Raw genomic sequence first — 21429 nt, 5'->3', positions numbered from 1 at the left:
ACACACACACACACACACACACACACACACACACACACACACACACACCTTCAATTCAAGGATGAGGCCTTGAGACTTAGAACAAAAAAGTTACACTAGAACTTTCTCATAAGGACTGGGCATAATTTTTCTGATACTGCTTTCTGCTTCTCTACTTGTCATAATGCTATCTCATGTGACACCTAAGGAAGAAAACTGGGGTAATCAAATGCAAAAATGTTATGGTTGAGGCTCTGGCTTACTTCAAAATGTTGGTAACTTATACAAATTTCTATTTCTCTTTACATTTTCAATTGCATGATTATTTTAATATACTGACAACTATTTTTCCTTCCATGCTGGAAAGAACTTTTTAAGAATAAGGGAAGTTCTGAACTGGTGCTCTTTACACTCTTCAGTTTATTTCACTGAAGACTTCAAAGGAATGTTCACAGCTGTACGTTCTATGTGTTTATAAATGCGAAAGCTTTACTAAGAATCTTTCTTGGTGCCACGGGGATTTAAATTAAAGCTAGGATAAGGGAACATTCTAAAGGAATGCAAGGGGGCCACTTGAAATTCTTTGTAGCAACTTCTCTTAGGTACTATTTAATTTTTCCTCACTTAAAAATGGAGTGCTTTTCTCTTATTTACTGCTGCATTCATGTCCATATCGTCACAGATTCATGTGAAGCATTTGCCACAGTTCTCAAGCATCAGGAAGCACTGAACCTCCAAGATTAATAATAAGCTCTTGGTAGGAAGTAATTTCTTCTCTCCAGTGGAGATCTCACATTAACAGTACTAAGACAGACATTCTCACTGTAATTAAAGTTCAGTCCAGGAACACAAAGAAAGACATGGTTAACTTCCTGATCAGGACACACACACATAATATATATATATATGTATATATATGCATATTCATATATTAATATATGTACATGTATATATTTATACATATATACATATGTATGATCACATGTATATATGTATTGATACATATACATATATGTATACACACACACATACACACATATATATATATACATATGTTAAAAGCTAAGGAAGAATCAGGTAAGAATAGAATACGTTTAACATTGAACCAGTTGGGTGGCTCAAGGCTGAAATCCTAGCTAGCTTCTTAGAAGATAGGGGATGAGGGATTATGGTTCAAGGTCAATTCAGGCATAAAAGTTCGTGAGACTCAACTAATGGCTGGATGCATTGATGGGTACTTGTTATCACAGCTGCTGGGGAAGAGCCGTTGGCTGAGTGTAGTGCCATGCATCTGTTATCCCCACTGGTATAGGCAGGAAAGCACAAATAGGAAGATTGCAGTCCAGTCTGGCCCAGAAATAAAATAAGACTACAGTTTGAAACTCATCAACACAAAAAAATGGCTGGAGGCATGGCTTAAGTGGTGTAGCTTTTGCCTTGCAAGTGCGAGGCCTGAGTACAATCCTCAGTACCAACCAAATTTTTATATATATGAAGGGAAGCTGGATGCAGGTGGCTCACACCTGTAATCCTAGCTACTTGGGAGGCTGACGTCTGTGGATCATAGTTCAAACCCAGCCTGGGAAGGAAAGTTCATGCAACTCATCTCCAATGAAACACCAAAAATAAGTGGAAGTGGAGCTGTGGCTCAAATGGTAGTGTACTAGTGTTGAGCTCGGGGACAGCGCCCAGGTCCTGAATTCAAGCCCTAGGATCAGCAACACAAAACAAAACCTTATGAAGGGGATCAAAGAATACAGGCTTTTCTCACCCACCACCTATCTAATGCGGAGTACTAGGTCTGAAGTTAGAATTTAATGAAATAGTAATCTAACGAAGACCTAGTGGTCAAGTCTGTATTATTATTATTATTACATGATTACCCTCTTGAATATATAAAGGATGATTTTTTTAATGAAGCTTAAATGAACTAAATCTATACATGATTGCCATCTATGTTTCAATACAAACGTCAGACAAAGAAAGCTGGAAAACACTCCCAAACTTCAGAATTTGGTTTTATAGATTACAACTACTATAAAAATGGACAGAACTTCTAAATAGATGAACTGTTTTGACATAATGAGTTCAGGCTCTTTGTTAATATTCCAGGAAACAGATTACATTACTAAATAATCATTGAAGGACCTACACTATGATACCAATAAAGAGTACTACAAAGTTTAGGACCATAGGACCTTTTCAGGTTTTTGTTTTATTTTGTTTATGAGGCACTAGCGTATGAATTCAAAGCCTTGCCCTGGTGTTTGCTGGTGAAGTGCTTTACCACTTGATACAAGCTGCCATCCCTTTTCGGTTTTGTTAATTTTTGAATAGCCTCTTGCTTTTTTCCCCCCAGGGCTGATTTCAGACTAAGATGCACTTTAATGCCTCTCAAGTAGTTGAGACCACAGGGACGTACCATCATACTCAATTTGTTAGTTGAGATGGGCTCTTAATTTTGTCCATGTTGTTTCCCAATTGCCATCCTTACATCTCCACCTCCTGGGTAGCTCAGATGATAAACCACTGTACTCAGTTATCTTTAAAGTTGAGACACAAACTTGCTGTCCTTAACAAGTGTGGACTTGATCAGTTTTCACTATTTGGGGGAAGTATCTATGCTGTAAATTAGCCTCTTGATGATTTTGGAGTTTGAAGGTAATCAGTTACCAATTTCAATGCCTCCATTTCCTTATCTGAGAAATATGAACCATGGTACTTTCATTGTTGCTACTTTACTGTACCCAGGATGCTAGGAAGGCAAAATTCTGTAAGCATGAATAAATTATGCAGAAGACTTAGAGCTTAATGGAAAAAACTCCAAGCTGTAAGCCTCTCTGTGCACTTTGTGTACTCAGTGCTAGATCTACCAACATTTATTAAGCCCACATGTAGTAAAGTACTCCTAAGATAAAAAGCCTGACATTATCTATTCCTCATTTCTCTCTTGTCATTTGGTAATTAATATAAATGTGCTACTAAACCTGAAATTCAGTGACTCTGAAACAAGTACCATCCCTTGAGAGTGATGGATGACCAACATGCATGGCCATATTAAAATGGAAGAATCCCATGGGCAGCTAGCTTCTCAGAGAACAACTCTGAAGCAAGAGTGTTTGGATGCTGGGCGCTGGTGGCTCACGCCTGTAATCCTAGCTATCCAGGAGGTTGAGATCTGAGGATCACGGTTCAAAGCCAGCCTGGACAAGGAAGTCCACAAGACTCTTATCTCCAATTAACCACCAGAAAACCGGAATTGCACTATGGCTCAAGTGGCAGAGCGCTCGCCTTGAGCTGAAGAGCTGAGGGACAGCACCCAGGCCCAGAGTTCAAGCCCCACAATTGACCAAAAAAAGAAAAGAAAAGAAAAGAAAAGAGTGCTTGGGCTTCTGTTTTAGTCTCTTCTTATATTCTTGATCCCTGACATTTGTGATAGGTTATTTTCTAGATTATTCAAGAGTTAAGTTTGGCACAGTTATTCCCTTAGAAAGCTATCCTTCTAAACCCAAGCTTGTAGAGTTGAAGCAGGCGAATTAGTACACTGGAAAGAGAATTAGGAGTAGAGTCAAGCACGGATGGCTCATGCCTGTAATTCTAGCTACTCAGAAAGCCATATCTGAGGATCAAGGTTCAAAGCCAGCCTGGATAAGAAAGTCCATGTGACTCTTAGAGAGAGTTCTTGACTATGCTGTAGTGCTCAACTGACCTCCCAAATGTAAAATAGTGGAAGAGGTTCACATATCTTTTAAGAATGATTTATGGGCATGGAGACCTCTCACTATGTAATAAATCTCTACAGCCAGGGCTTAGTACTGAATTTCTTATCTAAACATTAGACTACTTATGAGGCAGTACAAAAAAAACTTCCTTAAATTTAGGTTAAGTCAACTTTTGAGATCCACATATATTTTTTTCCAAATCTTGTAGGTTTCTGCATTTATCTTATGTAGGGGAAGTTTTTTGCAAGTCTGGAAAGTTAAGGTTAGTGCTATTTAATAATAGTTTGCCAGAGTATGCCTGAACCCCGTAAATAACACAATTACAGAGAGGAAGAAAGTAAAGAAGAAATATCTCTGGAATCTTCAGTTCCATGTGAACTGCAGCTCCAAGAAATCTGAAAAGACTCCCTTCTTCTTTCCACAAACACGAAGATCATCTTTTAAAGCCCTACCACACTTCTCAGCAATTCTAAAAATAAGCCCAGCCTCTTCACCTACTCATTCCTCACTGAAAATATCTAAATATAATACTACATAATGTTTCTCAACATTTGAATACAGACAAATTATTTAAAGGTGAATGCTACTACTATTTCATCTAGCAATGTATGTGTAGAATAGTAGAATAATTGTGTGTGTGTGGTTTGTGTGTGTGTGTGTGTGTGCTTATGAGGTAAAGCAAATATTTTGAAATATAGGCTACAGTATCTTAGAACAATTATAGCTATGAGCTACTTGTTTTTTTTTCTAATTTTAAAGAAAAGCACTTCACTGTTGAGGTTTGTACAGTTATTCTACAAAATAAACCTAGTCTATGCCTGGAAAAAATATCTGAATATTTCAGGTCCTTACTCTATAGTTTCATTGAGTAGAATTTTTCTCCTTTGAGCAGCAAGAGCCAATAACCAGACTAATTTTTTTTTTTTCAGTCGTAGGGCTTGAACTCGGCCTGAGCGCTGTCCCTCAGCTCTACACTTCAAGGCTAGTGCTCTACCACTTAAGCCACAGTGCAATTTCTGATTTTCTAGTGGCTTATTAGAGATAAAAGTCTCAAGGACTTTCCTGCCCAGACTGGCTTTGAACTGTGACTCTCAGATCTCAGCCTCCTGAGAAGCTAGATTACAAGCATGAGCCACAGGCACCTGACCAGACTAATTTTTATGAGTTGGTTTCTTTCTTAAAACTTTGTTCTTTATTGGGATACATTTTTATCATGATGGAGAACACTAAACTATGATCTGATTACTCTCAAAATAACAGCATAAGCTTTATTAAGCCTCAGATTTATAGTAGGAATCAAACAGTTGAACTCAAGTTAGCCTCCCTGGCACACACCCAAGAGATGTCATTTTTCAGCTGTGATCACATTGTGTCCAGTGATATTTCTAACAAATGCTATTTAATGCTTCAATAAACCTGCAGAGTAAGGATGCAACCATTCTGAGATGGATGACCTAATATGCATCAGTTTTTAAAAGAACCATGAGAACACAGATCAGACTGAGATCATTCTTTCTCCCCTCTCTTCTCTCTTGCACATATCCTTACTTCCTGTGCTCTCTTTATACACATAAGTACTTAGTGAGGTCCCTGTGTTTCCTTTGAGGGCAAACAAAACCAAAATATGCATATTCAATACCAGAGTGGGTCAGATTTTCCTTTACAGACCAAGGGAGAACTGGCACTGGGAGCTGAGCAGAGTGACTGGCTTGTCAGCTTAGGGAGAGTAATGACAATCATATTCCCCAGGAAACTTAGATCAAAAGCTGGGTGCCAACGGCTACACCTGTATTCCTAACTACACAGCAGGCTGAGACATGAGAATCAAGCTTCAAAGCCAGTGGAGGTAGAAAAGTTCACGTGACTTTTATCTCCAATTAACCACCAAAAATCCAGAAGTGGAGCTGTCACACAAGTAATAATGCACCAGGATTGAGAGAAGAAAAGAAAAAAAGCTTAAGAACAGCACCCTGGTCCTGAATTCAACCTCAATACTGGCACAAAAGTAAAAAAAAATAGTAATAATAGGCATGTCCCATTCTCTGCTTTTTTTTTCAAACTTGGAAAACTTTTAGCTACACTGTGTCACAAAATCCTCCAAACTGAGAAAATCATTAGACATACTATGATATCTAATGAGATCAAGTAGATATTTACTTAGTACCAAGTTCCTCATGAGGGTAACACTCTATTCACCATCATTAATTCACACAGCATCCCTGTGCACGCTAGGAAAGTGTAGCTCAGTATCTCATTTGGGCAACTGCACATCACTGGGCACAGGGTTGTGGGTGGAGAAGAGTTGGATTCCAACATCTTCCAGTGGCCTTAAGCATTCAACCTCAGACAAGGAATATGGCCGTGGGATCCCATTTATACAACTCTCTTCATCTCTTCCTTTCTTTCATGGTTAAAAATCACAAGAATGCTTAAAAATCAAAATACTACTGGAACATTTCTCTATAGTTATTACAGTATAGGGTTGTGCCAGATTGCAATGAGAAGTGTTCCCAATTTGCCAAATTCACTCTGCATAGATTCGAAGAAGCATCATGTGATACTCAGTAAAGAGTCCTTGTAAGAATTTTTCTGAGGAACAACCAGGAAAAACTTCTCTCCTGTGTTTAACTACCAGGAGAATGAGACACTTACCACCATCTTCAACTGCAAAACGGAACATGTCACTTGTGGCATTTGCTCCTTCTCGTAAAACGTAGCAGATTTTCATGTCATCAATGTCAGCTAGAAAACAATAACAACAACAACAAAACAGAAAAAAATAAGACAACCAATTCCTTGTTACTTATGCTATTGGCTATTAACTTTTCTGTAAACGTGATTTTTTTTAGGTCACTTTCTAAAGGGCCCAGTGCTCTATTAGTTCCCTGATCTCTAAACCCCTTGGATTCCAGCTGTCTCATGGAAATCTGATCCTTACACAGATAAATAGAGCTGGGGACTTAGATTATAATAATAGCAAGGTGTGGCTGCTCCTGGCACCAAAGGAGTGACTGACTACCTAAATACGGAATGCTAGACACCATGACAGGTGGAAACGAAGATATTTTGAAGCATGGCAGATTTCCTGGCCGCCTTGAAATCAGATCCTTTACCTCCCTGTAGGACTGGCCCTACCAGCAGGCACAGAAGAGGAAAAGGCTTTGCTTCCTCACTCTTGTTCACTTTTCGTGCTTCTAACTTTAAGCTCTTTGAAGTTTAAAACAAAAAAAAATCAAGGAGATTTTAAAAAATCCTGCAGATCTAAATATTGTTAGAACTCAAACACAAATCTAATAAAAACAGAAGCTTTTATTCCTAGTAGAAAGTTACACTCTCTCAGACATGCACCTCATACTGCTTGTTCCTTTGTAAAATCCACTTGCATAGATTTGTTCTCATTACTAAGTCAAACTCTCTTCTAAAACATATTTTTGTTATTATTAAGGTGTTGTACAGAGGGGTTACCATTTTGTAAGTCAGGCAATAAGTACATTTCTTTTTTTGGACAATGTCACCCCTTCCTTTGCTTTCCCCCAGTTCCCCTCTCTCATCCCTGCATACCACATGTGTAGTTTACTGAATAGTGTTTACTGAATACCATGAATGTATTTGTTCACCCTTCTTTCTTCTTTTGCCTACTGCAGAATAAAAGACAAAAAAATCCAAAAGGAAAAATGAACACTACCACCATAAACAAAAACAATAACTCCCTTCCCCATGTTTCCATTTCCTGGAATTTGTTTCAATACATTTAAAATGTTCAGAGGTGTTACCTCTGTGGATTTCTCCCCTTAGAGTGTCCTGCTGGAGTCTGTGTGTAAATACCAAGAATCTTGTCTAGGTTATCATGTCCAGTTGTATTTCAGATCCAGCTTCCACATATGAGAGAAAACATGTACTTAGTCAAACCATTTTAAGACTTTCTTTTTCATCTATTTAACAGTTCCAGACAATAGAATAAAACAAATAACTACTATATTGTGTGATAATAACAATAGGTTGTTACTTGAGCTGGGCCAATCAGTGAATTGACAAGTGTTATATAAAGTCAGATCATAATAAAAATAGCTTCCACATTAGGTATGTGATGTTTTATGGATTTTCTACCTCCTAAGAGCTACTAAAAGCTCATATTACAGAGTTCAAAGGTGTTAGACATAAGCCAATGGGTCTAAGGTAGAGGAAGAATCATCTCAAGCAAGGCAAGATTTGGTATCTCCAAATTACTTCATGATTTCCTAGAGCTCCATGTAACAGATGTGAAATATATGCTCTATCCTGGATTATACAATTCTGAAAGTTGATTCACTTATAATTAGAAATCTCAGGAAGGTGAAAATCTGATTTTAGAGTTAATATTATGTGCTTATTAACATAGGTACTTGTAGGTGAAGGAAGTCCCAAGGTATATCTCATGTTTATGTTTATAATAATTCCCCACACTTTCTCACTGGTGTCTTTTTTGTGTGCTTTATTTTTATTACTACCGTTAAGTAGTTGTATAAAGAGGTTTTAATCAATGTCACCCCTTCCATCATTTTCCCCCATCCCTTTCAACCCCACCTATCTCTTCAAAGTGACCTAGTTCCATTTTCACTAATGCACATTGCCTACTATGTCTATATTTACCCAACCTTTCTCCCTCCATTCTTATGCCCCTCCTCCTCTTGGCCTGTCTGACCCCCACAACACTTGTTCCAGCTTTCTGGTTTTCATTTTGCTAAACTGTAAGTTTGTTGTTTACAGGAGTTACAATATTGAACTCTTCTCCTGCATACCAGGATCCCTCCATATTCTGGCTGGTGTCATTTGTATCTCTCTATCTGGCTACCTTTCCCAGTAGATTGAAAACTTTTGCCTGTGTGTGTTGTGTGTGTTTTTCCCTATCTAGTTTCCCATAATCCTTTGCTCAAAGTCTTACTCTAAGAAAGGCTCAAGTGTTAGTTTGAAATGAAAGAACTGAGTGGTGCTGGCTCACACTTGTATCAGTACCCTCCCATGTGTGTTTCTGCAGAGCTAAGCAGTTCAGGCCCCTCCCCTGTACAGCTCTTGGTCTGTTTACTCTGAAAATTCAGCTTTTGTATGTTGGTTCTCTTTATCAGTAAGGAATGAACTGAACTCTGCTGACTACACATCCCTTTCTTGGGGCAATGCCCTTGATCATGTGAGGATGACTGTTCCAATGCTCTACCTTTTCTTAAATTTTGTAAGAAAAGATAGTATCTGAAAAATCTGTCACTGCATTGACTTATTTTTAAGAACTTTCTTTAAAAAAGAAAGTTGTTTATTATCTATATTAACCAATTACCTTAAAAAGGCAAATAGAACATGAGTACAATTGTAGGACATGCAAATGTCATGATTTCTTTCCAAATTAAGGTATGTAACATTGATTGGCACATACCCAAACCATGTTTATTTTCCTCATCACTTTGTTAATACTAATTTATGGTTTAAGAAATGGACTCTATTAAAATCTCAAGTAGGTAAAGACTTTTTGTCAACATTACTTCTTTTGACATTTAAAATTTTTATATAAAAATAATGAAACAGCCAGGTGTCAGTGGCTCATTCCTGTCTGTTACTACTCAAGTGGCTGAGAGCTGAAGATCTTGGTTTGAACCCAGCACAGGTAGAAGAGTCCATGAGATTCTTATCTCCAGTAAAAAGTCAGAAGTAGAGCTGTGGCTCAAGGGAGCAAAAAAGCTAAGTGACAGGGTGAGGCCCTGAGTTCAAGCCCTAATACCAGCACAAATGCAAATGCACACACACACACACACACACACACACACACACACACACACGCACGCATGCATGTGCATGCACACACACCACATGTGTGCATGTGTGTGTGCACACACACACAAACATGCATGAATAGAACCAGGAGGCCTCACTGTGATAATTCCATGGTAGGTAAAGACTTTGATCAAAATATTATCTTAAGCTGGGTGTTGGCTGTCTCACCCCTGTAATCCTAGCTACTCAGGAGGTTGAGATCTGAGGATTGTGGTTTGAAGTAAGCCTAGGAAGAAAAGTTCCTGTGAGACTCTTATCTCCAATAAACTACTCAAAAAAGCCAGAAGTGGTGCTGTGGCTCAAGTGGGAGGATGCTAGCCTTGAGCTGAAGAGCTGAGGGGCAGCGCCCAGGCCCAGAGTTCAGGCCCTATGACCAACAAACAAAAATTTTAAAAAAAGAAAAGAAAAGAAATGTACTTATTACCTTACTCATGTAACTGTAACTCCTCTGTACAGCATCTTTACAATAAAATAAGATTAAAAAAAGAATAACAGAAACGTAATGTAAGTATAAACACCAGATTTCTTAAAGTACATAAGTACTCAAGGATAAAAAAATCTAAGAGGTAATCAACTATCTAAGGGTTAACTGGGTTTTCTTCAGATTGCTGAATATGCATTGCTTTAATTTCAGCTAGTCTAAATCATCCTATAGTTTTTCATTAATATGAAATGGTAATTCATTAATATGCTCAGTAACCATTCCTGTTTCAAAATCTGGGGACATTACTCTTTTTCTGAAAATGATGAATAAATTATCCCACAAAAGATATGATAACATATTCTTTTTTAAAAAGTTACTATCTTTGAATAATTATACAAAAGGGTTTCAACTCAACAGGTCAGTTTGTGAATACCAATGCATCTTGATCAATGTCCCCTCTTCCATCATTATGTATTCTACACAAGGAAGAAAGAGTCCAGACAAGTGATTCAGACCTTGGGGAAAGTGAAGGATTGTGGGTAGGGATAACTTGGCAAAGAGGTAAAATTTGACGTAAACAATTTCTGTAATCCGACTAATTCTATACTGTTTATTAATGATGAGTTTTACAAACTAATTAATTCTTTTTCCCAGGGGCCACTAAGCCAATCAACTTAGGAATCAACCTTCACGAACCACCTTCGCTAAACTGACTTAACTCAGTGTATTAAAAAAAAATTTATCACATCAGTTTTGCATCTCTGCTCATGATTAAAGCAAAAGACAAATTAGAAAGAGAGCCCAGTTTTCTCTCTAAACACCACCTCCTTTCTCCTCCTGGAGTAACAGCCAGCCATGGCAGCTCTCTAGAGCTTTCTCCATTTTAAACACTTATCTAATCTCCATAAATCACCGCCACGAACCACACTCTAGCCTCAACTTGTTCCAATGAATACGGCATGATTCAATACCAACAGTTTCCCTAGTCAGTGTTTGAGTTTTTACCAAATATGACTAACTCCCCTTAGACGTTATTTTTTGAAAGACACCAGAAATTGTTATCATAAACATACCTACTCTACCTTTACAAATGCCATAAGAAAATGAGCCATGGCAACTCAAAAACCACTAAGAAATAGATCAATGTACTATGATAAAATAGCTTCATTTTAGAGTTTAATATTTCAGAAATAATATTCTAATATTTACAACTGTTGAACTTGGTCCACAGAATTTAAATAGCTTGCCTGCCTTCATCCAAAAATTCTTTTTAAAACACTCTGCAAAATCAGACTCCCTTTTCAGCTCAGTAGGAAGATTGCAAGTACCATTTTCTTTCCTCTCACAGATTCCTTTCATCCTCTTCATTTTCCATGAAAGTAAAGTGGGCTAAGCTGGCAAGGCCCCTCTATCCTCAGAAAGACTTCACACAAAAGTGTCCTGCTGGTCTGGCATGACACTTGGCACTCTGGGGTTTTCCTGTCCCTACAGGCCCTAGGATGTATGCAGGCTTTGGGCCAAGAATCAGGAGGCTGGAGTGTGAGACTATTTGCCAACATCAAACAGAGAAGTAGTTCACTTTAACACTGCCGTTTGCTACATCCATGTGTATTAAAGTATTTGTTATCTAAGTGCAGAACACTGTTGCAGGAAAAGAATACCGCTCGGGGATGGCCTAGGGTTAGACTCCAGCTTTACCCACAGAGCCCACACAGGGTAGATCTAGTTTCCATTCCAATGTGGGCAGATTTTCATGAAAGCAACACAAATCCCTTTGTAATGAGAGAGTTGTACATTCTGGAGAACGGAGCCCTAACTCTCCAGGCAGCACACTGAATGAACCTCTCCCTTCCCTTGCTGAATAACTGTGCATAGGTCATCTAACCTTCCTGTTTCAAAGGGCATCCATCTACCCCAGGAGACTGAGGTAAGAGGAATCTTGTTGCCTAAGGAATGCAGGTATGAGAGGAAACCAATGTCTGATATTGTGTTTCCAACAGCAGAGAGAGACAGAAGGGCACAAATGATAAAGTAATTTCCACCATCTACTATTATCTTGCTTACTTTTCTTTGGAGTCTTAATAGAATAGTGAAATAGTTGTATGGTTTGGAGGTGATCATTAACCTTTATATACCTCATTCATTATCCCCTCCCCCCTTTTTGTGTGTCTGTCATAGTAGCTTACAATGCTATATAACTTTTACAACTCTAGACAGGTGTTTATCTCTTAGGTTTTCAGAAAGGTATTTGTCTGAATATAAATATAATATATTTATATATTATATCAATATATCACAAAATATAAATATAAAATATAAACATAATATAAAAATCTTAGAGACAATACATACATAGTTTTTCTTCCCATTACAAAGTTCCTAACAACTACAACAATGTGGACAAAAATGTTCTTAAAAATAATGAAAATAACATAAATTTAAATGTGAATGAATGCAATTAACCAGTATCACACTTTGCTTTAATGTACTCAAATACTTCATGAAGGACATGCAGTATATGAAACATAGCAGCTCAGAAGACAGGTGTGGAAAATGTAGCAGAGTGGAATTCTGCTTTGATTTTTTTTAATTCACCAAAGTCTTGCTCCTGCTTTTAACAGTACACCTTGCCACTATCAAAATACATTGATATCTGGGCACTGGTGGCTCACGCCTGTAATTCTAGTTACTCAGGAGGCTGGGATCTGAGGATCACAAGTTGAAGCCAGCCTGCTTAGGAAAGTCCATGAGACTCTCATTTCAAATCAATCAGAAAAAAAGCTAAAAGTGGAGCTGTGGCTCAAGTGATAGACCTCCAGCCTTAAGCAGAAAAGCAAGAGAGAATGTGAAGCCCTGAATTCGAACGTAGTACCAGCAAAAAACAACAACAAAAAAGACCCCCCCCCAATCCATTATAGTCACTCTGAGAGAAGTTACTGTAATGAGATATAAACCAAAATGGAGCCATTTCCCCAGGAAAGTGAATCTACTGTCTCCTTCTCTTTCTCCCTTCCTTTGGACTCTGCTTTTATTGCTCTACTTATAAAGCTTTCAAGGACAGGCATTTATTCAAGAAGTAAGACCTAGAACATTGTTTGGTTTTAAAGAAAAGTCAAACATACCTTGGGTAAAATGGGTGATGCTGTGGTTGCCTTTGCCCAGGTTGAGGAGGTATCCATGTTGAGGGGCCTTGGTCACAATAAATCTAAGAGAAAAGTGTAGACTGTCTCTGTCCTCCACTTTCAATATTTTGTTTGTGATCATGAACCCCAAGTGGCCAGTGGTCAGGATGCGGAGCATAGAGGCCCCTTTATTGACTGTAATTTGGGGGATGTTATTGTCAACAGCTAAGATCTGAATCTTCATCATTTGGGGTCTCCTTGTTTCAAATACTGTATCAGGAAAAACATAGAAGTCTGTATGAGTACCATCAGTCACGGTGAAAGAGAAGCTATCTTCACTTGACTCTGTGCCATCATGTTTGTAGCTGATTAAGTTCTCGTTCAAGTCTTGCTTGGTAAACACCATGACAGGTTTGGTATGGTTGAAGAGGAGATGACCATGAACAGGGATCTGGGTGATGGTGAATTTCAAGAGTTGGTCTGGAGTATCTCTGTCTTCCACAGTGAGCTCAAAGGGAGTGATCAGCTTGCTCTCACTTTCAGTGACCACCAAGCTATGGATGGTAACCACTGGCTTTTTGTTGTCCACATCACTGATGGAGATACGGAATGTGCGAAAGACTGGGTTACGCCCATCGGTGACTTGAAACTCAAAGCTGTCCATCTTCACCTCGTCCTCAGCTGTGTGGATGTAGTAGATTTTGTTACCAGCTAGTTGGAGCTGAGTGAAAGATGTGATGGAGATTCCAAGTTGATCTGTGCATTCTAGGTGGCCTCTCATGGGAGCCCGGGTGATGGTAAAGACCAAGTTTTCATCAGGACTGTTCAGGTCACTGGTGCTGAGGAGGTCTGTTGTGAGAGTGACCTTGCCACCTTCCTTTAAGGAGACTCCCTTGCTGACCACGTCAGGGAAGACCATGTCAACACTCCCAATGGAGATATAAAAGTAACGATCTATGAGGGCATTTATTCCATCAGTCACATCAAATTTAATTAGATCCCGAATGCCTTCCTGCCCAACGTGGACGTATTGGATGACATTTCTGTCCACTTCATCCTGGGTAAAATTCATGCCCAGTGTGATATTTTCAAAGACACCTGTAGGTTTTTGTCGCTGGAGAAAACCATGTCCTGGCCCATAACGGATAATATAAACCAAGGATTTGTCTTCAGAGTCCAAATCAGTGGCCATTAGTATTTTGTTGTTGATCGTTTGGGTTTCCCCAATTTCTATCTCCAATCCATTATTGATGGTCATTCTGGGGGTCTCATCATCCACAGGAATAACCATGATGAGGACCACCTTTTCCACAGAATACTTGCCATCTGTGAGTTTAATCACAAAACTGTCTTCCTGGGTCTCAGAGTCATCATGCTCATAGATAATGCTGGAACTTTCTATGATTTGGTCTAGGGTGAAGCTTTCCACCAAGACAGTGCCATTTATCAGCTGGCTCATGATATGACCATGAGCAGGAAACTGGGTGATGACAAAAGTTAACTCATCAGGAGGGATGTCGGCATCAGCAGCATTGAGAATGGGGGTGTCGATCACCAGACTCATGCCTTCCATTACCATAAATTCTCTCATAAACAGTTCTGGCTGTTCATCGTTGGTAGGAATGATGACAATGGGGAAAAACTGTCTCTCTGAGAAGTTAATGCCATCAGAGCAACGGAATACAAATCGATCTTCCACGGGCTCCACCCCTTTATGGACACTCTGAATATAGTTAATGTGACCCTGCCTCAGATCTTTCAGAGTGAAGGCACTGATGGCAATCCCTGCTCTTGATTTCTCAGAGCCTGGGGCTGGAGAAATGTTCTCCACGTAACCTGAAGTTGGCTGAATCACTATGGTACATAAGAGGTCATCATTTGGGGAATCAATGTCTTCAGCACTGATGTGCATGGAGGTGATCACACCTTTATCACCTTCCAATACTATAAACTGTTCACCCACTGAAATTTCTGGGGCCTGGTTATCCACAGGCAGGATGGTCACCCACACAGTAACACCTTGGATAGTATTGCCACCAACTGTCCATTCTTGAGATGTATCTGACAGACTCAGGTTAAAAGAGTCTGCTCTGGGCAACTGACCAATCTCACCACTGGTGTGGGTATAGACAACAGAGCCCTCCAAAATGTCCTTTTGAGTAAAGTGCTCTGCTGGAGCTCCATTCACCAGGACTTCCCCATACAAGGGTGGGTCTTCTAAGAGGAAAGTCAACATCAAATCATCTGTGTACTCATCAGTCCCCTTAATAACATTAGCCGTGACTTCAGTAGCCTCATTTTCTAAGACATCCAGATAAGATTCTATTTTCCCAGCAGGAAGGGTCAGCATGGGGGCCTCATGTTCTACGGGGCGAACATTCACTCTAAGCGTAATTGGCACCACGTGGTGTCTGTCACTCACCTCCAAGGAGCAGCTATCAGCCAACGACTTGTCCCCGGAATGAAGGTAGGAAATCCGGCCTTGTTTGATGTCTTCCACATAGAAGATCTCTCCTACATGCAGTGTTTGTCCAGACACTCGCATGTGGCCATGTTTGGGTTCCTCTGTGAGAGTGAAAGAGATGTGGCCCACATCGGTATCAACATCCTTCACGTGCAACTCAGTCTCGGTCAGGACGTGGAGGCCCTTCTCCTGAATAGTGAAGCCGGTGTTTAGGATCTCAGGTGGCTGGTTGTCCACGGGCTGCAAGTAAAGGGTGAAGGTGCCAGGAGCCACATTTCCAGCTCGGTCCTCCACCTGGAATTGGAACTGGGCCACTCGAGCAGCCACTCCCAGCTCTTGACTTGGAGGTCTGTAAGCAATTTTATGGTGGTTGACCTGTGCCTGCGTAAAATGGGTTACCACGACTGAGGGGTTATCAGTCAGGACCAAAGTACCCAGAGGGGCAGGTGCATGGTTTTCATCTGTGTCCACGGGGGGCTGGGTCACAGTGTAACGAAGTTCTCGGTCATCTGTGTCCACATCAGTGTAACGCAGCCACTTCTTCCTCAGGGGTGTGAGCTGAGATTCCTGCACCACCATCCGAAGGGGACAGCCGCTACCCAGCTCTGGAGGGAGCCGATCCACCGGATGAATGCGTATCATGAACTTTTGAAGTCCAGATTGATTCGGAGGGTCGTGGTTATCCTGGACTCGAAATGTGAACTGGTCCATCACTGATCCAGGACTGTGGGGCCCAGAGTGTCTGTAGAACAACCTCCCTTGGGTTATGTCCTGCTGCTGCCACTCTGTCACTCTTCGTTCATAAAATGCTCCCTGCTTCCTCCACGGGCCCCTGGTCAGCTCTGGCTCCTCCCCAGGAGAGTGACTCTGGCGAAGAAGAAGATGCCCCATGGTGGGAAAGGGAGACTCCAACACAAAACGAAGCAGTGAGTCATCTGAATCCATGTCCGTGGCACTCAGAGCAAGGGGTGGGATGGGCACCGTGTCCCCCTCTGCCAGTGTCAGCCCCGTGTTGGCATTGAGGACAGGTGGCTGGTCATCCACAGGCACTAAGGTGATGGGAAACAGGAACTGGACCTGGTGTCTGCCTCCTCCATCCACCATGCGGAGGACCAGGTTGTCACTCAGCGAGCCATCTTTGTCATCATGTTGGTAGACCACCTGGCCAGCTGCCAGCTCTGCCACTGTGAAGGTCTTGGGAGCAGAGCTACCACTGGGAGCCCCCAGAATGAAGAGGTGACCATGCCGGAGTCCAGCCACCACCTCCAGCCGTACTGCTTCCAGATCATCCTCATCACTGATGACCAAGTTCTGCAGTCCACCACCGCCTGCAGGACCCGCGAGGGGCCGAGACTGACCTTCATAGAGAATAAGACCAGTGTTCCGGGTGACCACTGGGGCCAGCGTGTTCATGGGTTTCACCACTACCATGAAGGCAAAAGGATCAGAGGCTGCTCCCTCTGGATCCACCACCTCCAGTTCCAACTCAAAGAGACGCTCCTCATCTGAGTCTTCAGAAGGGGGCTGGTAGGCAATTTTCAGAAGGCGCAGGTCCCTCTGAGTGAAGGAAGAGAGGGGCAGGCTGCGGTCATCCGTGCTCACCAAGTAGCCCTGCCCAGGCTGGAAGGGAGAGGTAAGGTTAAAGATCAGCAGGTCAGGCGGAGACTCAGCGTCTTCAGCCGCCAGCATGTCCAGAGTCAGGGCGGTCAGGACGAACTGGTCCACCTCCATCATCATCATGGCCACAAAACTGGGTTTGGGGGCGGTGTTCTCAGCTCCTCCTCGGATCCTCACCAGCACCTGGAAGTGCTCGCGTTTTAAAGCAGGACTTCCTACCGGAGCTCCCCGGGAACGCAGCTCCACCACCATGGGTACCCAGTCCCGGTTTGGCGAGTTGCTGGAAGCTGTGTGGCGGTAACGGACGCCTAACTCCTGAAACGCTCTGCAGTCCATCAACAGAGGCTCGGGGTCGCCTCCTCGGGTTCCTCCCGGGATCTGCGGGTAGTGGAGGAGTTCTCCATAGCGAGGCAGCGCACCCAAGCCCGGCCGGATGCCCACGCGACACTCCTCCTTCTCGGGCTGGTAGGCGAACTCCAAAGTGCGTGCATCCAGGGCGTTGCTGGTCCCCAATAGTTCTTCCACGACCAGGGGCAAGTTTCGAGTCACCACCTCCAGCTGGGTGAAGACCACTTCCACCTCCAGGGCTAGAGGTAGCACGACGGTCCCTCCGGGAGCGTCATAACGCAGCTGCAGCCGGACTCGGTCCCGGGATGGGCTGCGCGCGCCCAGGTGAGAATAACGCACCTCCCCGGGGCCGAAGTCGCACGGGAAGCGCTTGGGACCCAGGCGGCCGGGCCGCTGGGCCAGCGCGTCGTTGTCCAGCACGGTCACCCAGCAGCGGTCCCCAGGCTGCACCTGCAACACGAGATCGTGCAGCGGGTCCAGCCACACTTCCCGTCCGAAAGGTACCCGGAGTCCGCGGTTCACCAACACGATGGCTTCCTCCGCCGGGACCCCAGCAGCCCCCGAGAGACCCGGGGACAGCAGGGCTGCGCCGCCGGGGGCCGCGGGCTGGGCGGAGAGGAGGCTTCCCAGTGACAGGAGAAGCAGCGGCAGCCAGGGCGGCGCCGCAGGTGTCGGCCGAAAGCCCGTGGGGTCCGCGGCGCGGCGCGCGCGGGGGGCGATCGCGGGAGTCCCGGTGGCTGGCATGGTCCGAGTGTTCTTCGGGCTCGAACTGGCGGTGAGCCTGGAAGCGTGCACCAGCGGTCCCCCCACCCCGGGGTAGACGGCGGGCGACACCTCTGGGAAGCGTCCCGTCCTCCGCGCGCTGCCCGCAGGGTTCTCAACCCAGAAGGGTGAGTGGTGAGCGGCGCGCGCGCGGCGCGGTCCTGGGCTGGAGCCCCCGCTGGCTCCGCCACCCGCTGCACTCCTAACTTTCCGGGTCTCCCCGGTCCCTTCCCACCCCCGCCTCCGACCCTGGGCTTTGAGGGAAATCCCTCCTCCTCTCCCCCAGTTACTCTAGTCCCCCCCCAGGAGGCCAATCGTTGGTCCCCGGAGGAGGCCCCGAGCCCAGGGTTGGGTAGCGACTCCTGTCAATCAGCTCTTAGGGGGACGAGGCGGGGAAACGGCGGGCAGAGGGGTCCGGGTGGGGGTTGGGGGACGGAGGCGCAACAGGTTGTCTGGGAAGTGAGCGAGCGAGCGTGCCGGGGCGCAGCCTGGAGCCCTTGCTTTGCAGGGCGCATGGATCTGACCGGCTTCAGCTGGGGGGAGAGGGGAGGGTCTCTCTCCCACCCCCGCGGTGAGGGATCCAGTTCTTCCTCGGCCTGCGATGCGGATCAACTCATCCCCCCCCCCCCCCCCTTCCTTCCCATCTCCCTTCTGCTATCAATGAAGAAAAAAAAAAAAAAACTTGCAAACCCTAAGTGGAAAGTTAAAGACAGAGTAGCAGGAGTTTGCACCGAAACCCAAGGCAGTGTTAGAAGAAGAAACTCTGGGGCTTATTAAACAAACAAACACACAAAAGCGCAACTGAAATGAGAAGCTGGAACAAGGTCTCCCCACCCAGTGCCCGCCCCACGTGGATTTCTCATAGATTACCTCGGACTGGTGAGGTTTTTGTTTTGTTTCACAAACTCCTTTGCAATCAACATTCACTGAGCAAAAGGGAAACCAAACAGCAACAACAACAACAAACTTTCAGGTATTTGGAATGCGTGAGAAATGCACTCGCATCAGAATGGCTAGACTCGCACCGAAGAATAAGTTTTAGGGAATGTAGCCCCAGGCTTTTCCAGAGCCGGGGCTGAGCGAGAGAGCTGTCATTACAGACGATTAGACCAAGTACAAACTCAACCCACTTGTCAGCATCAAGTTTCTTTGCTTGCCAAGAGAATTGATAAATACCCGGAGGGCGAACTAAAATAGTTGAGATCCCATTTCAGCCACCCCGGATTGAAGTCACAGCTTGAGCTCTTCCTGCCCCCTGGTGTCTGTCTGTTTTTCGTGGTACAGATTCCTTTTTATAGGTTTTCTGCCCATCCCAATGACCTCCTTCACCCTAAACTCTCAAAATTTAAACTCAACTATTTTTAAAATTGGTTCTTCAAGTATTCTTGTGTTTTTTTTTTTTTTACGATCCAGGTATTTTTATCCACAGGCAACGTTGTTAAAAAAATTACTATAATTGTAAAGGTGATGTACTGAGGGGTTACAGTTGCATAAGTGAGGTAATGGGTATATTTCTTTTTGAATGGTGTCACTTCCTCCCTTGTTTACTCCCAGTAATGCTTTTTCCCCTAATCATACAAATCTGTTTATTACACAGGAACAAAGAATTGAGATAATAGTTATTCTACTCTTTTCCTCTTCAAAAAGTACTTGGAATTTGAAAAAGAGACATCTGTAAGAATTGTGAATGCCCTCTGAAATTTCTGAATTAAAGATATGCAGGTGCTTGTTTGGGTAAATTCAGGAAGACATGCCATGCCTGTCTTTTTAACCTTCTGGGGCTAACTGGAGATCCTTAGGTGAGGATTTTGATCCCTGGCTGACACATGCAGCTTTTTCCAGACCACAGAACAACTCTGAACACAAGCATCTCTGAGAGATAGCAGGTTCAGTTCCACAAAGCCACTGGGCAGTTGATCTCTGAGAGTTAGAGGTGGAAATTTCAGAAACTTTTTAAAAAGAAGGAAGATAATAATGCAAACAAATAACATCTAATTGAATCACAAAACCTTATTCAGTGCGTGTGATCTTTGGAGAAGTGTGTGTGTGTGTGTGTGTGTGTGTGTGTGTGTGTGTGTGAGAGAGAGAGAGAGAGAGAGAGAGAGAGAGAGAGAGAGAGAGCGTGCAAGGCAGCATGCCAGTGCTGGGATTTGAACTAGCAATATTCCTGAGCTTTTTTTTTTTCTTTCTTTCTTCTTTTCTTTTTTGTCAGTTGTGCGGTTTGAACTTAGAGCCTGGGTATTGCACTTCAGCTTTCTCTGTTAAGGCCAGTGTTCTACCACTTTGAGCTACAGCTCTACTTCTGGTTTTCTGCTGGTTAATTGGAAATAAGAGTCTCACAAACTTTCCTGCATGGGCTGGCTTTGAACTGTGCTCCTCAGATATCAGCCTCCTGACTAGGTAGAATTAGGCTCTAGCTACCTGCTCCTGACTCCCTGAGGTTTTTGAGCTCAAAATTGGAACTCTTTCTATCACTTTAGCTCTCTGCTTTCTGGTGGTTAATTAGAGATTCACAGACTTTCCTGCCAGGGTTGGCTTTTAGTGGAAATCCTCATGTCTCCACTTCCTTAGTAGCTAGCTAGGACTATAGGCATCGCTCCCAATCTTTGGGGGGCTTTGAATTTGCACTTACAATTAAAAACTAGACTTCACAATGTATTGCAAAATACACAGTCAAGCACACAAACAGGTTGTGATCATTACTTTAAAAATCACCTAAGAAAAATCCCCATCTCACTCTATGCCAATTTCCAGTTCTCTTTTTCATTAGTATTTGATAATTTGTGATAATGATTTATTTCATGCAAGATTCAAATGCCAGATACAAAGATGTCCTATTTCCTGTCCACAAATATAATGATGCCAAATGGAATAGAAAATCAGTTTCAGGACATGGCTCTTTCTAGATCGTATTTCAGATGCTGATTGTATGTTTTTATTGAAAAATGTCAACTGAAAGCTAAGTAGTCCTTCTATAGGCCTTGTGAGCTGAGCGTGGGTGAGTTCTGAGCGGAATCACGACTGACTGACCCCTGAAGCTTCCCAGTGGCTCCAGGGTTTCCCTTTCTTCCTTTTAAAGTCCAACTCTGTTTGACTTGCCAGCAGTGATAAGATCAGCATTTAAAGTATGGTGGATGCCTGAAGGGCAGAGTTCAATATTTTGTTTCATGTTAAGAATACCAGCTCACCTTT

The 21429-nt window shown here is 43.0% G+C and overlaps 1 protein-coding gene across 1 annotated transcript in view; it reads right to left on the bottom strand.

Moving 5' to 3' along the window:
• The window catches only part of Frem2 (FRAS1 related extracellular matrix 2), a 156736-nt gene extending 138517 nt beyond the window's left edge, over positions 1 to 18219 (bottom strand). Inside the window, exons 1-2 of the mRNA XM_042685857.1 lie at positions 13047 to 18219; positions 6354 to 6443 (exon numbers count right to left, since the gene is read on the bottom strand). Of these exons, the coding sequence (XP_042541791.1) occupies positions 6354 to 6443; positions 13047 to 18219 (5263 nt within the window). The remainder of the gene's footprint in view (positions 1 to 6353; positions 6444 to 13046) is intronic.
• Positions 18220 to 21429: the final 3210 nt, after the last annotated feature.

Source organism: Dipodomys spectabilis, unplaced genomic scaffold (genome assembly GCF_019054845.1).
Source record: "Dipodomys spectabilis isolate Male_0828 unplaced genomic scaffold, ASM1905484v1 ptg000095l, whole genome shotgun sequence".
Lineage (NCBI taxonomy): Eukaryota > Metazoa > Chordata > Mammalia > Rodentia > Heteromyidae > Dipodomys > Dipodomys spectabilis.
The sequence above is the reverse complement of the archived record's forward strand: the minus strand, read 5'-3'. Positions and strand labels throughout refer to the sequence as shown.